At 44.5% G+C, this 16861-nt stretch overlaps 1 protein-coding gene across 1 annotated transcript in view; it reads right to left on the minus strand.

The window, feature by feature from the left end:
• Positions 1 to 16861, minus strand: part of NDST1 (N-deacetylase and N-sulfotransferase 1) — a 173707-nt gene that overhangs the window by 38601 nt on the left and 118245 nt on the right. Inside the window, exon 8 of the mRNA XM_040345034.1 lies at positions 627 to 809. Within this exon, the coding sequence (XP_040200968.1) occupies positions 627 to 809 (183 nt within the window). The remainder of the gene's footprint in view (positions 1 to 626; positions 810 to 16861) is intronic.

The following is a 16861-nucleotide window of genomic DNA, read 5'->3' on the forward strand; positions in this document are numbered from 1 at the left end:
CTAAAGTATCACAGTCTTCCCTTTTGCAATATCAACACACTGCGGAAGAAATTTTCCTTTACAATGGCCACACCCCGGCATAAACCCGGGCTGGAGACACTTGCTTGATGGTCTGATAGAACAGCGTTTTTCAACCAGGGTGCCATTTGGGTTCCCACGAGGTGCCGCAAGCACAAGACCTAGTCTTCTCTGGATCAGAGATGGATGATGGGGGGAGTTTTGTGATGAGGGGGGGCTCTCATGCGATTGGGAGACTCTGAAGTGAATAGGGGACGTGAAAGGAGGACTCTGATATAAAGCAATATTGTCAAGGTGGTTGTGTACATTGTCCCAGGCTAAGGTTTCTCACTTATAAGTAACATTTACATTTTGTTTTGTTTTGTTTTTTACATTTCAAACTGAATTTAATTATTTATGTTCGCAGAGGATATACTTTTACATTTCAAACTGAGATGCCTTAAGATTTTGCATACTTTAAAAAAGGTGCCTAAAAACTTGTCTGGTTTGTCATAAACAAGTGACTTTGTAAATTATAGGACACTGTACCGAGATTACAAGCACTACCTCAATACTAGTTCCCCTATCATATTGAAAAGTTATGTTATCCAGGCAATGTGTTTTCTTACCTGCCACAATGGGTCCTTCTCTTCTGGGAATATCTGGAAATACTTGTGCGCAAGCTCTACAGGAGGCAGAGTCTGCAGCTTGAGGTTCGTCCAGGTGTTGAGAAACTGCACCAAATGCTTGAAAGTGTACAGGCCTAGACGGTCATTGCCATAGTTAGATAAGTGGGTCATGAAAATGCTGATCTGAAACAACATTGCGTCACACAAAGTCAGAAGACTGAGAGAAAATATGCAAACCACGCATAAACAAAAACAAAGTAAAAAAAAAAAAAAAAAAGGTGAAAAACAAAAAGGAGGCAAAGTTAAAAATCCAAATCTATTAAAAAGGTTGAGCAATAAATAAATTAAAAAAATAAAATAATTATATATATATATTTTATTATATTATGTAATGTAATATATTTTATACATCTATACATCTTTTCTTTATAGGAAGCCAGCATTGAAAAAATACACTGTCTATGACGGTCATACTGATCCAATTGCTTTAAAGCCCAACTCCAGGAAAACTTTAAAAAAATCCACCCTTGTAGAGGAGCCCGCTGTCACTGCAAGGGTTTAATTGCTCATAATGCCTAGTGGAGAAAAGGCTCCATCACCTACCTTACACCTATTCCAGCCAGCTCCAGCACTCTTCTACACTACCTAAAGCTTTGGCCTTTGGATAACGCCTCACCGTCATGTACAATGCAGGAACGTAAACTCTGTATTGCAGGGGTATGCAATTAGCGGACCTCCAGCTGTTGCAAAACTACAAGTCCCATCATGCCTCTGCCTCTGGGTGTCGTCCTTGTGGCTGTCAGAGTCTTGCTTTGCCTCATGGGACTTGTAGTTTTGCAACAGCTTGAGGTCCACTAATTGCAAATCCCTGCTGTATTGCATGCGGAGAAGGCTGGAGTTTGATTGGAGCCAGACCTGGCTTACAGAACAGCTGCGGGTGACCATTTACAGCCCTTAGGAGAGAGATTTAACAAGCATTTAATCCATGCAGTGTGGGGGATGGGATTGCAAGAGTGGATTTTTAAATTCTTTACATTTTTTTTTCTTTCCTGGAGCTGGACTTTAAAGCTCAGTTCACACTGTGCAATTTTGAGTCCAACTTTCATGCAAATTTATACGCTCTGGCACTCAAGTCGCAAAAAAGTTGTAGCAAAGTAGTGCAAGAACCTTTTCAAAGTCGCATAGATCGGAACTGGTGCCACTGAAATGAATAGGCTGTGACTTGTCATGCGACTTTGTGTCCAAACTCACACTAGTGTGAATGACGCCAAATACTTTTAGGCCCGGATTCACATACATTGGCACATATTCGATACGCTACGCCGGCATAAATATGCGCCAATGTATGTGAATCCGGGCCTAAAAGTATTTAGCGCACAGAGGCAAGCACAGTATTCAGGAAGCCAGTGCTCCCAGTCGCTCTCAAATCTACGCTGGGTTTCCTCGGCATAAGCCAGCGTAGGTGGAAGTGGGCGTGAGCCATGCTAATGAGGCGTGACCCCATGCCAATAATGGGCCAAGCGCCATAGAAGTACTTAAAATGAACGGCGCATGCGCCGTCCCGTGGACCCATCCCAGTGCGCATGCTCAGAATCACGTCAGAACTACTCCCCAAGATACGACGGATCACTGCCTACGACGTGAACGTAACCTACGCCCAGCCCTATTCACGTACAACGTAAACGACGTAAAATACGACAGCTCTGTTCCCTGGTCCATACCTTAGCATAAGTTGCGCCTCATATATGGGGAATAACTTTACGCCGGACGTACGACTTACGCAAACCGCGTATGTTATGCGCCGGGCGCAAGTACGTTCGTGAATCGGCGTATCTCCCTCATTTGCATAGAAAATCAATGGGAGCGGCAAATGCGACCAGAGTAAATATGCGCCCACGATACGACAGCGTAGGCAAGTTATGTCGGTCGTAGGAAGCCTATTTTTAGGCGCATCTCAGATTGTGGGCACGGCGCACAGATACGGCGGTGCATAGTTACACTTACGGGGCGTATCTCGAAATACTTTGGCGTAAGTGCTTTGTGAATCCGGGCCTTAGTGTCAAAAGCCAAATACAATTATGCAGATCAGAAGTTTGTCTTTGATTTGATTTGACTTGCATGCTTGTCACAGGTCTGTGGTTCAAAATATTGAAACCAGAGACAGCCAGGCAACTAATATTTTCCATAAGAGGTCAGCAATAGTAGCCTACATAATTCTCTTTTAATTTGATTCTTTGATATATGGAGTATTCAAGTTCAGAGTAGACTTCTGCTAGAGACCCCTTTGTGTATCAACACGGAAGGATTTACCTTAAGCAACAATCCTAATTTGTCAAGGCTGTTGTGTCAGAATTTACCTTTAGCACCACCTGCAAGTAAATATTGGTATTGCAACATGACCAGTGAATACTATTAATAAAGCAAAGTCACAACTCTCAAACTGGAACAGCCACACTGTTTTAAAGCAGCGGCCTCCAAACTTAATCCGGCCCTCAGAACACTATTCCTCCCACTGACACAAAACACTATTCTGCCAACTGATAAACAATGGGGCACCATTTCTCCCACTGACACCAATCTTGGGGCACTATGCCTCCCAATGTTGGGGTACTATTTCTCCCCCTAATCCCAAAAGTGGTGATGTTTACTGCCACTGATGGCAAGAAAATTTCCACTCCCACTGACCACAGTTCAGCCCCCTAAAGTCTGAAGGACAATAACACGGCCCTTTGTTTAGGGTGACCCCGGTTTTATAGCACCGAAGGGCAGGAACCTCAATTAGATCTTCATTGCTGCCCGTCTCCTCAGAGAGATGTCCTCTCTATTCCTGCCACAGAGACATGACAGGAAGATTTATATCTCTTTCTAAAATCAAAAAAAGGTACATCTTACCCTTGACAGCTGTCAACAAAAACTAGTGTCCCCACTATTAGATTTTCTCTTGCCTTCAGTTTCAATGACAGCTGCCAAATTGCCACTGACTTTGTTTATATGACAAAGGCTGAACCAGACAATTTATTTTATTTTTTTCTCGAAAGGCAGCAAAGAAGGGAGTTCCAGCATAACCATCAGATGTGTTGCAGGATCACAAGATTAAAAAAGGGAATGCTGTGGACTGGTACTGTACAAAGTCTGGGCACTGGGCAGACAAACAAACCTTGCTCCCTATATCCAGGGGTCAAGTCCTGGGGAAAAAAGTGTGGGAACTCCCATCAAAGATCCACTCCCCCACCAAAAAAAAAAAAAAAAAAATGATACGCTCATATGCAAAATTACTAAACCGCATGTTTTTTTCCATCCACTGTACCTTCGATCGAGGAAGTGACGGAAGACCCGCACACTACCTGATGAATCCATATACAGGAAGCGGCCAGTAACAAAGGATTACTAAGGTTCGCCTGCCCCTGACAGTGACTCGAGCTGGGCATCGCCGCTTAGTGAAGGATTGGCTCGGGCGGCTCGGCTGCTCTAGTCCTGCAAAGGGAACGGAGTTCCTGCTGTGAAAAAAGTGCAGGAACTGCGTTCTCACGCGTTCCCGCAGGACTTGAGCCCAGCCTATATCCATCTTAAAATTTACATTTTCAATCTTGAAAATAGTGCAACTTTAACACTGTCCCCCTTATGCAGAGAAATACTATAGCAGTGATGCTTGTCTCCATTCCTCAAATAAAAAATGTCCACACACTTCTGTTGGTAGTTTGTAGCTGTCCACCATTATTCAAAAACAATGGCCTTTCCTTTTAAGTCCTCTCTCGGTTTATTGGATTCTTCACGAATATGAGTATAATTATGACAAACAGAGGTTTATAGATATGCTTGTAACCTAGATAAGTCATGCGATTCATTTACGGTTATATTGGTATAGGCTTTCCCTTCTCTAACCTGCATCATAATTAGTATTGTATCTATATTATGAGATGATCCAAAATCCTGTTACACTATGGAAGAACCAATAAATTAGTATTTTGCTGCCAAAAGCGGTTCCAGGTCCATGATCGAATCCCATTTCCAACACCCAAATCTGCTAAAGTAGCAATCTAAGTGGACCTCCAGAGGTGAGAAATGAAAGCCCTGACTACAGTTACAAAATGGTGGAGAATTTTTTTTCTTAAAACAGATGTAATGGGACCAGGAAATAAAGAAAGCAGGGCGACATGGTTTATTCGGGATGATTGTCCCAGTTTCTCTATGGTAAACATTTAGAATAGATTCCTGTAATCTTTAATGGCAGGACATTTTGACCAGATATGGTTCATATATTTTCACCTAAACCTTGGCAATGCCAACAGACATCAGTTCTGGCCAACCAAAGATTCACAATTGCATTGGAAATCAATAAAAATCATTGCATGCTCGTTGAAAGACTATTAGCGGCAAAATGGAAACAATTTACTCTATAGATGCCCAGATGTTCTTAACCGGCTTTAAAAACAGTGAACATCTGGGGATCTATAGCACCAGGAAAATTGTTTCCATTTTACAGAAAATAGTCTTTCAAAAAACATGCAGTGATTTTGATTGATTTCCAATGCAACAGTGGAAATTTGGACGCTCAAAACTGAAAAACATGAAACCACAGGAGGTGGACTTCTGCATTTTCATTTGTTTTCCACTTTTGCGTGAACAGACATTCACACTTGCAACAGAAAATCAAAATCAATGCATGCCTATAAAAAAGGCCAACATATTTACCAAGAACATAGTACTGCATATTTGTCAGTTCTATTCCCTCTGCCCCAAAGCGAGTGAATACTTGTTTTCATGCAGGTACCAATTCCCGAACCTGGCAATAAGGGAAAACTTGTCCCTGGTAAAGTGACCCATGCCATTCTTTTTTGCTATTCCATCTAACAGTATCTGTGCATAGAGGCTGTTGTATGCTTGTTATTGCTCCCTCCCTCATGTCAGCAGCTGTGAAAACTCTGTTAAAAAAAACAACTTTATTTTTAGAAGTCAGATGTGCAAAGTCTGTGTAGAAGAAGTCTGCTTGGATACAAAGACATCCTTCCTTTCCCAAATAGCTGGAATTATTTTACTGGCTAAGCTATGCACGGTTATTGTTAGATGGAATAGTAAACATAATGGCATGGATCAACCTAAGCTGGCCTTGAGGAACAGAGTGATGACAGGAACCGGACGATATTCAAACCGAGTGTGGGCAGGCTAAATGTACCAAGTTGATCGGTTGATCAACTTGGGTACAACCAGCATGCCATATTCACATGTGATCATCTTGAGCAGCTGCTATAGCCATTAGCAATATTCACTGTCTTCTCCCAGTGGAGACAGCTTCCCCTGCCTGCTCCCTGTCGGGAGCAGACAATTGCTTGGCAGGGGGCATTCCCCTGCAGCACTGTCGGTGGCGATGGGGGACTCATGCAAATTTCTTTGCTGCAACTTGCAGTCTACCGTCTATGGCCAGTCTTACTATTGTGTAGACCAGTGATTCTCAACCCTGTCCTGAAGTATACCCAACAGGCCATGTTTTGGGAATTTCTCTTAGATAAAATAGCTGTCCAAAATACCAAGCCATTGATTCTAAAGCACCCGTGCAAGATAAAGGAAAACCTGCAAACATGGCCTGTTGGGGTTACTCGAGGGAAGGGTTGAGGACCACTGGTGTAGACTGAGTGTGTATACCAGACCACACTATGCTTCCATTGCAGTGCGGTTCCAGGACCTTGATGCCAAGAGTGGCTAAACAGAATTACAAATCTTTTGCTATGTAATGCAGTTTATTGTTCAACAGTATATTTAATTGTGTATTTAGCTTTATACTTGGAGTTTCACTTTAATATCCAATTTCACGGTTTCACGATTGGTCCATTTAACAGGAAAGAATATTTGCTGTACACAAAGGTACATGAAATCAGTGATTTGTCAAGGCCAGTACAGAAAAGTGCAGACTGATTCCCGGAGTCCTTGTCCCAACTGTCCGATAAACACCTTCCAGGAAATCAAGCTTGTGCTCTGCTATCGAAGAGAAATAAATCTTAGAATTTTCAAGCAGCTTGAGCATTATGTGTGTACTTCCATATATTTATCTCAGGAAGAACCCTGAGGTACAATTGCTGCTTCATTAAATATTGATGCTGTATTTAATGGCTCTTTTATAGCCTCCAACAACCTGCAGTTTATTGATTTAAGAAACTGGAACAATCTCAAAATTTGCACCCGACGTTCACAGCTGGCAGCCTTAAAGTGGAACTGAAACTACAATGAATATTGCAGCTAAAATGTCCAGCTATAGGAACCCAACGCTTTTGTAATGTGTACCTGTTTCATTTCACTTGACTAGGCAAAGAAGCTAGGGTTTCACACCAAACTTCCAAAATACTGTATCAAAATGTGCAAAACCTCATCTTTAGGCCCCTTTCACACTTGTGCGCCTTATCCTGCGACTTGGGGCTGCAAAGTTGCACGACAAGTTGTACTCCACAATTTTCAATGAGTTCCATTCACATCTGTGCGACTTCAAAGTAGACCCTGCACTACTTTGGTCCGACTTTGAGGCGACTCGAGATCCCTAGACCTCAACATTACACAGGCATTGCTTCAAGTCACGTAAAACAATTGGTCGTACAAGTGTGAAAGGGGCCTTGAAGAAATCTTATGTGTATCAAAAAATTCAGTCTATTTCGTACTCCATGCTTGAAAAAAAGCCTATTTCGGAGCTTGAAACATTACAGGTATAACATGTGAAAATGTGCACGCTTTTCACTTCAGGCCCTCGTTTACATCATTTACTTGTCATGCGCATTGACAGATCAAAGTCACATGACAAGTTGCACCCAATTTCTTCCTATGAGCTTGTTCAAATCAGTGAAACTAAGAATTGCACTGGTTTTGAAAAGGTTCCTGCACTATCTTTGACAATTTAATGTGCAACTTGCATTGACATCTGTGCATGAGGTTGCACAGATATTGGCCAGCTGCACATGAAATCGCACTGAAGTAGCGCGACTTCAAAGCTTGATTCAGTGTGAACAGGGGCTAATGCCGCGTACACACACGATCATTTTTCAGCATAAAAAAAAAAAAACTTTGTTTTTCAGCATGCCCAAAAAAACGAAGTTTTCCCAACTTCATCATTAAAAACGATGTTGCCCACACACCATCGTTTTTAAAAAATGATCTAGCAAAGCGTGGTGACGTACAACACGTACGACAGCACTATAAAAGGGGAAGTTCCATTCGCCTTTGGGCTGCTTTAGCTGATTCCGTGTTAGTAAAAGACAATTCGCGCTTTTCTGTCTGTTACAGCGAGATGAATGTGCTTACTCCATTATGAACGGTAGTTTTACCAGAACGAGCGCTCCCATCTCATAACTTGCTTCTGAGCATGCTCGGGTTTTTTACGTTGTTTTAGCCCACACGCGATCATTTTTTTACAACCCGAAAAACGTCATTTTTTAAAACAACGTTAAAAAATGCAGCATGTTCGAATTTGTGGTTTTTCAGAACCTGAAAAATGATGTGTAGCCCACACACCATCATTTTAAATTACATTTTTTTTAAAACAATGTTTTTTTCATGCTGAAAAATGATCGTGTGTACGCGGCATAAGAGCTATATAGACAGAACATTTAGACATCGAAGGTCTTTGTGTAGATGACATTTTGATCATTTGATATTGGATTTGACCACTTCATGTCTTTAGGTTGTCATTCTTATGCCTGAGCCAATTTATATACGATGGACTGGAGTGCACTTCACTATACATGTTCCAAAATACTGCATTCTTCATCTATGTTCTTGATTATGTACGGTCTTAAGTTCTCTTATGAATTTCACGTCTTTATATTTTGTTCCAGGTTTCTAAAAATGATACCGTACAGTTAAAACCCTGTACACTTTAAAGTGAACCTGTGCTTTGCCAATGCAGCTGCTCTGGTTTACCTTCTATTTACTCTGGCACTCGACAGTGAAGGTAGAAAGCCCTGTGTAAGCTCCAAGTCACTACTTGAAGCTTACACAGGGCCGAGTAGACCCCCTTCCCCAATATTTAACTAAACCAAAAATATAGCCACACACTTGTCTTTAGCTGTCCATACACTAGTAAAGAGGTAATTTCCCCAAGGGGCCATATGAGAAACTGGGACCGTTGTGAAGGGCCAAACTTAATTCTGCTCAGTATTAATTTTGGACTTGGGAATGTCGGTAACTATGTAAACATGTAGAAAACAAACACCGGATGCCAAGTATAAAAGGTACAACTGCTCATGAAATAAGTCTCTTTCAGATGGGCAGTCGGGGTGTCCATCATTTTGAAATACCACCTCTTTTGAGAGTTAAATAGTTTGTGCAAATCCGCCCATCAACAGTGCAAATCCCACCCCTCATTTGTTTGAACACGCTCCGCTAAGACATGTACTTTATTGCTAAAATCACCCCCGCCCCTTGCAGAGTAGCACTAGCAAGTGCGACATGCGTCATAGTCATTGTGCAGGCGCCGTGTAGAGCGGTCTCTCAGCTCTACATCTTCGGCTATTTTCGGCGACTCCGTTGAGGTTTGTACTGCGCAAGCGCCTGCGCAGTACAGGGGGGTCCTTGTCCGCCGGGGGGGACCTTCATCGGCAGAACACCGGCTTAACACAGAATGACTGGCTGCACAGACATGCAATCAACTATCCAATAGTTGATTTTTTTATAAAGACACAACTTTTAGGGTTTCTTTGCACCTTTTTACCATGTACAAGTGAATAGGAATGCAGAAGAATCTCAGATAATACTAAACGTGTGCTGCATTTGCACATAAGCCCTAACACACACACACACACACACACACACACATTTGTAATTGTTACAAGTAGCTCTTTCACATAATGCTGCTTTTTTTTCATTTAAGGTTTAATTGTCCTTAAATAGCACAAATGGGAATGTAAACATAATAGGTAATTTTAAATAGCACAATTGAAACAGACGTTTTATTTTCAGAGAGCGCATTGACTAAGTGGTGGCTTTTACATTTGCCTGAATTCTGTAAAATCAGTGGTTTAATAATAAATAAAAGTTAGCATTTAACAAAATTTAATGCAATGCAAGTACCTTACTGACACTTCAAATCATTTTTGTGAGCCTGAAATACCCTCTGATCCTGAGCATTCGTTGTAATAAAAGCCTTATGCCGCGTACACACCATCACTTTATGTGATGAAAAAAAATGACGTTTTTAAAAACGTCACTTTAATTGACTGTGTGTGGGGGAAACGTCGTTTTATGTCTTGTAAAAAACGACCAAAAAAAATTGAAGCATGCTTCAATTTTATGTGTCGTTTTTCAAAAGTGCACTTTTTACTTCACAGAAATTGACCGTGTGTAGCAAAAAACGTCGTTTTCTAAGACGTTTTTTTTTTTTTTTTTAAATTCGTTTTTATTTGAAAATTTTTCATCAAACATATACTTGGTACCAAGGGAACAGAGATACATACATAATACGGCATCAAGGGAACGGCGCCACCAGTGCGACCGCACCCAGATTGTCCACTATACTCCTGTACAATACAACAAATATCCATTATATGCATCCAAGGATACCACTATGAACACTTAAAATAAATTGTTAGAACCTTCAATGTATCAGTCCTCTATTGAGATGAGATAGGAGCGATAAAAGCGAAGGTACCGAAAATAGGCAATAAGACAAGAGAAGAAGAAAGAAAAGATGGGAAATATAGGAGGAGAAAAGAAGAGAAGGGAAGGGAAGGGAAGGGAGGGAAGGCTGAGGTGTGGAGGAGTAGGTTAGTAATAAGAAGAAAGTCTGATTCCGCTTTTACGGGAGTTAAATCGAATACATAAGAGAGAATTTCAGTCTTTGGCCATATACCATGTGGTCCATATCTTCCACAGGGCATCAAATGTACGTCCCACCCCTCTCCTTCTGGCCAAAAGAGACTCGAAAACATAATGCGTCTGTGTCATAAGGAGAACCTCTGAGGCGTTTGGGGCCCTGTCAGCCTTCCACTGCTGTGCGAGCAGTGATCTAGCTGCCAAGAGGATATGGGTCACCACCGCCCTGCAATCCACAGGGAAGATTTCTATCCCCACATGTAGGATCCCCAAGCTAGGACTAGGCCGGGTTAGAATACCAGTGATCCTGGATATGTATTGGAAAATCGAGTGCCAAAAACTAGTTAAGTGCCTGCAGGACCACAACATATGGAACAGATTACCTATCCCACCACAATTTCTCCAGCATAGTGGGGAACTGTGATTCCCAAATTTAGAAATTCTATAGGGGGTGAGGTACCACCGAAGTGCTATTTTCTGGGATAACTCCCAGTGGTTGATGCATCTGGAGGAGGAATAGATTGAGCTGAACGCTTTAGTCCATTGAGCTTCCGTGATTGTTATTCCTAAGTCAGACTCCCACTTCCTGAAGGGTTGGGACTTAACAAAGCGCAACTTGCTTTGGAAAAGGTTGTAGAAAAATGAAATACCTTCACGGGGTGTTGGGGAGGTATGATAAAACTTCCACACCTCCCTAGCCATGAATATACGATAGGGTCCAATTGAGTTCAGGAAGTGGGAGATGCGAACATAGGCATAGTGATCTGGGGGGCCTAAGCTAAACTTTTCCTCTAGGGATTTGAAGGAGAGAAGAGCGTCGCCCAGGAACAAGTCCTGAACCACATTTATCCCCCCCGCCCTCCAGTTGGATAGGGGGAGATCCGGAATTACCAGAGAGAGTGTCTCCAACGGGATGGGGACTTCTATTAACTCAGAAGTGGGAAACTGAACCTCCCTCAGAGCCCTCCAGGCCACCAAGGAGGCCCGAAGAGTAATCGGGAGGTCCAGCAGACTAAATGGTCTCCAAACATCCGCAAGGAGGAGGAGATCGAGGCTGGAGGACGGACCCAGGGCCCGTTCGATGGACCCCCAGACTGAGTCTTCCTGGGGGGTCATCCAAGTCGTAAGTTGCGTCAAAATGGACGCTCTGTGATAGTCCCTAATGTCTACCAGACCCATACCTCCGGCCCTCCTGTGCTTAGTCAGTAGGGGCTTAGAGCATCTGGGATGACTGGATCGCCAAATGAATCTGGAGAGGAGTGTGTTCAAGGCTTTAAGATATGGGGCTGGCAGAGGGACGGGGAGAGTCCTAAACACGTAGAGTATCTGCGGAAGAAGTAGCATTTTAAATGCCGACAGTCTTCCAGACCAGGACAGTTCTACATTAGCAAGTCTGCAAACTTCTTTAGTTAATTTGTCAATTAGGGGTGGGTAGTTGGCACCGGCCAAGTCAGCCGGTTCAGGGGTCAGCTTTAGGCCTAGATAGGAGATATGGGATTTTGCCCAGGAGTAGGGGAAAGTTAATTGAAGTCTTGATTGTAAAGGGGAGGGGATTCCCAGTCCAAGGATAACTGACTTGGTGAAATTGACTTTATAGAATGAGATCTCACTAAACACTTGTAGGGTATCATGAGCATGGCGTAGGGACACTAGGGGGGAAGTTAAAAAAAGGATGATGTCATCCGCAAACAGGTTAATAACGTGTGACCTATGGCGTATCTGAAATCCTTCGATACCTGGGTGGGACCTGATCCTTTCCGCCAATGGCTCCATCAGAAGATTGAAGATCGAGGGGGACAGAGGGCAGCCCTGGCGGGTGCCATTTGATATTGAAAAGGTGTCTGATAGTAGATTGGAGGTATACACCTGGGCGCACGGGGAGGAGTAAAGAGCGAGCACGGCCGAGAGTATAGGCCCCGAGAACCCAAATTTTCCCAGGGTGTTTTTCATATATCCCCAATGTATCCTGTCGAACGCCTTCTCCGCATCCAAAGAGAGTAGCAGAGAAGGCGTCCGACAGGATCTAGCATGCTGCATAACCCCCAGCACCCTCCTTGTAGCATCCGACGCCTGTCTTCCTGGAGTGAAGCCAGATTGGTCAGACTTAACAAGAAAAGGAAGGACAGATAAAATTCTACGAGCCACTATCTTTGCATATAACTTTACATCGGAATTTAATAAGGAGATTGGCCTGAAGTTGGCAGGGGTGGTAGGATCTTTACCCGGTTTTGGGATAGTAACCACATACGCCTTGAGCATCTCAGGAGGGAAGGAGGCAGAGGACACCGCTTGGGCATATAAGGTCTGTAGAGCTGGAACCAGATCGTCTTGGAACGTTCTATAATAGTCGTTCGGAAGACCGTCGGGTCCCGGGGATTTACCTAGAGGGAGTGAGTTAATAGACTTTCGAATTTCAAGCTCTGAGATAGGGGCATTTAGGGATTCTAGTTGTGATTGAGAAAGGGATGGGAGGTTGACACTGGCTAGAAATGCCTGGATCTTATCATCGGAGGGTTGTGGAGTATCAGGGTCATCTCTAAGATTGTACAGGGATGAATAGTAGTCGGCGAAGGAGTTCGCTATGTCTTTAGGGTTAATAATTTTATGCTTGTTAGTCGGATGGATCAGAAAGGGGATCTTAGCTTTGGTTCGGGCTGCTTGGAGCCTTTGGGCTAAAAATTTTCCTGCACGATTACCCGACGAGTAGTGATTCAATTTCAGCCGTTGTAAATGTTTATCATACTGCTCAATAAGAAGGGACCTGAGCTCTGCCCGACACTGTGAAAGGGTCTTTCCTAGTGCCGTATTCGTGTTAGATTTGTTTTGGGCTTCAAGCTTTTTGATGTCATCCAAAAGCTGATTCATTTTTAGTGTCCTCTGCCTTTTCTCCCTCGCACAGATCTGAAGGATCACCCCTCTAACCACCGCCTTATGGGCACACCACAAAGTAGTTGTGTCAGAAACAGACCCCACATTATTTGCAAAGAATTCCGACAGACATTTAGCAATCGTGGCAGCATGAGTAGGCATTTGAAACACTCTTGAATTAGCCCTCCAAATATATGCAGTACTGGGAGTGTGCCCCTCCGCCACCGTTATAGAGACTGGGGCGTGGTCAGACCATGTTATGTTGTGGATGGCGGAGGAGGACACTGCCTGGAGAAGCATCTTATCGACTAGTATGAGGTCAATTCTAGAATAGGAATTGTGCCTGGCTGAGTGGAAAGAATAGTCCCGTTCTGTCGGATGGTGGCACCTCCAGACATCAAAGACGTCCTCCGAGTGTAACAGTTGCTGGAGTTGGGGAGGGGATCTCCCTAAGGTGGAGGAGGAGTCCAGGGCATAGTCAACTGTCAGGTTGTGATCACCGCATATCACCAGGGACCCTCTTTTCACCGAGGCAATTTTAGCATAGGTCCTTTTCAAAAATCGGAGTTGATGGGAGTTAGGCGCGTAAACATTCGCAATAGTAAAGGGTTTGTTGTTTATTTCACCCACCACAACCAGATATCTCCCCTCAGGATCTGTAAGGACTTGCTGTAAGCTGAAAGTCACCGAGTCCTTTATGGCTACCAAAACACCCTTGTTCTTAGCTGGGGTTGAGGCCAGGAAAATGTGCGGGAAACGTTTGTGTGAGAAACGGGGCGGGTTGACAGTGGAGAAATGGGTCTCCTGCAGACAGAGGACATCAGCCTGGAGGGCCAGAGCCTCCCTCCAGACCGAGGCCCGTTTGGCGGGGTGATTGAGCCCATTCACATTAAAGGAGACAAACTTGATCGCCATTTGGGGCTAGAAAACGAGATTGGAAATAGTACCTTGGTTTCATCTGTGGAGAGCAGTTCTTCTTGCGGTGTAGCCAGCTTCCAATGGAGAGTAGAGACAGCCTTCCCAGGACTGCGGGGAGCGTAGGGAAAACAGACAGATCTTTCCGGTGTAGAACAGGGTCCATCGACCAGAAGGAAGGAAAATAAAACGAAAAAAAAAAGACAAAGTCAAAGCAAAAATAAGCAACATGGAGTTCTCTAAAAAAGCTTGAAAAAGCAAGAACCAGAGGGCAGAACATCTACCCATAATCAAGGGGGATCAAAGGGAACGAATCCAACTGAATACTCCAGATGGAGTGGGAACCTCAAAGTGAGTAATGAGCCACTTCATTCTGTAGAGGGAAGGGATCACGCAGTACGCTTCTTGCCGCCTTTCCTTCTGGACACTGTTTGCCATTGGTAGCGCTGATCAATTTTGGCAGGTGGCATGGGACCTGTAGGTGCCTGAGCTGGGAGGATATCTAGGGACCGGAGCAATGCAAGACCCTCCTCCAGACTTGCGATGGTTGTGTCTTTCCCATCAAGGGTGACAGTAAGCTTCACTGGAAAACCCCATCTGTAGGGAACGTTGTGATTACGCAGGGCTTTGGTAATCGTCACCAATGACCGTCGCTTCTGCATAGTGAATTGCGATAAGTCTGCAAACAGCTGGAGCCCGGCAAACTGTTCCGGAAGTTGTTGAACTTTCCTGAATGAGATCATTAACTGCTCTTTAACTTGGTAAAAGTGTATTCTCATCAGGACGTCTCGGGGTACATTTTCAGGCAAAAAACCTGGTTTGGGCAGCCTGTGAATTCTGTCAATCTGTAGCTCCGACTCTGAGACATCAGGGAGGATCTGCTGGAGCAGGTCTTTGGCAAATTTCTGTAGTTGGGTGGGGAGCACTGTTTCAGGAACCCCCCTTAGCTTAACATTGTTGCGCCTTGACCTGTCCTCGAGGTCAGCGACCTTTGCCCTCAGCCAGGCTATTTCAGTATCATGTTCAGAGTGGGCATCAATCAATGAGTTATGGGATGATGCAAACTCTCCCATTTTTTCTTCCACATGGGTGATTCTTTCCCCCAGCTCACCTACATCTGCTTTAAAGTTTCTCATACACTGAAGCATGTCAGCATGCATGGAGCTCCTGAGGGAGACAAGCATGTCTTTTAAAGTTGTGTCAGACACTGCCTTCCCTGAGGTGGGGAAGGCAGTGAAGGGGTCAATCAGCTCCCTCGTGTCCTCCAGGGCCTCAGCCCCCCCGCTCACCTGACTGCAATTCGCCTCCAGGCGAGGTTTGGATTTGGCAGGGCTCCTATCCACCGGGGTCGATCCTCCTGGGGACTGATGTGTGGTTCCTGGATGCATCTCCTGGCTCGAGGCTGATGAACGGGAGCTGCAGGGAGAGGTAGGAGATGCGTTCCTCAGTCCGGCGCCGGCGCCATCTTGTTTCAGGCCGCGGCCTTTGGGAGGATAAAACTCCTCTAATTTCCGGGGCTGAGACCCCTCTTTTCGTTTGCGGGTCATGCCTCCCGTGTCTCCGGACCCCCCGGCGAGAATGGGGCAAGTGATGGGCGGAAAAACCGCCGCTGTAGCTAGGTTGCAGGTTCCCTTGGACGGAGCTGCGTGTTCACACGTCCATACAGCCGCGCGGTAGCCACGCCCCCTCTAAGACGTTTTTTCATCCACGCATGCCCAGAAGCTACTTATGAAGCAAGCTTCAATGGAAAAAGTGGTGAAACGTAACGTCACTTTGCAAGATCATTGTGAGAAAACGATGGTGTGTAGGCAACTTCGTCTTTGAAAATTGAAGTTTCAAAAACGTCATTTTTTACTTCACAGAAAGTGTCGTTTTTTTTCATCACATAAAGTGTTGGTGTGTACGCGGCATTAGGCTTCATTCACACTGGCAATTAGGGCCGGTGCAAACTGTAGTGGCCAGGAATCAGATTCCTGCTCTCAGAGGCAAAGTGCTGTTGCCGGCCCTGCTCACTATAATGACAGGTCACTGATGGCTGCAGCAGCTATTCCCAGCTCTCTCTACAGCCAGCGATTACCAGCGGTGATCGCCGCTGGACGCACAAACACTGTGCGTCTGCAGCGATTACCACAGGTAATTACTGGCAGTGCCAGACAGCCGTGAATACGTGCAGCTGTTGGCGACCTGTCCTCAGTGAATGGGGCTGATGGCTGCAGCTTGCCCCCCAGAGCCACAGCAGGAATCTGATTAGCCACAGCCCTAATCGCTGGTGTGAATGTAGCCTTAAAGGGAGAAGGTCTCCTTTGGGAGCATGTTACACCCATGTTTAGGGTGTAAAATGTAACCTGCTCCTATACACCACCCTCCATTCAATGAAAGAGGGTGGGGGATCCCCTCCCCTCACCTGTTGTCATTTTTTGAAAAAAGTATGGCTGTGCAGGGCTCAGCCCACACGGCTACGTCATTTGTTCACAGTTTCCTGTGCCACGGCAGACAGCTTATACTTTTCAATGGACTGTAAGGGCACTGGAAAACGCTTTGATAGTCGATTGCTCCTGAAGTTTAGTGACTGCCTATATGGGAGATTGCGGGTGCAATGCTTTACAGGCAAAAATAATAAATGCAAATTGTCTTACCTGCAAAATTACATGCATTTTTTTAAT

The sequence above is a fragment of the Rana temporaria genome, chromosome 3 (genome assembly GCF_905171775.1).
Source record: "Rana temporaria chromosome 3, aRanTem1.1, whole genome shotgun sequence".
In the NCBI taxonomy this organism is placed as follows: Eukaryota; Metazoa; Chordata; class Amphibia; order Anura; family Ranidae; genus Rana; species Rana temporaria.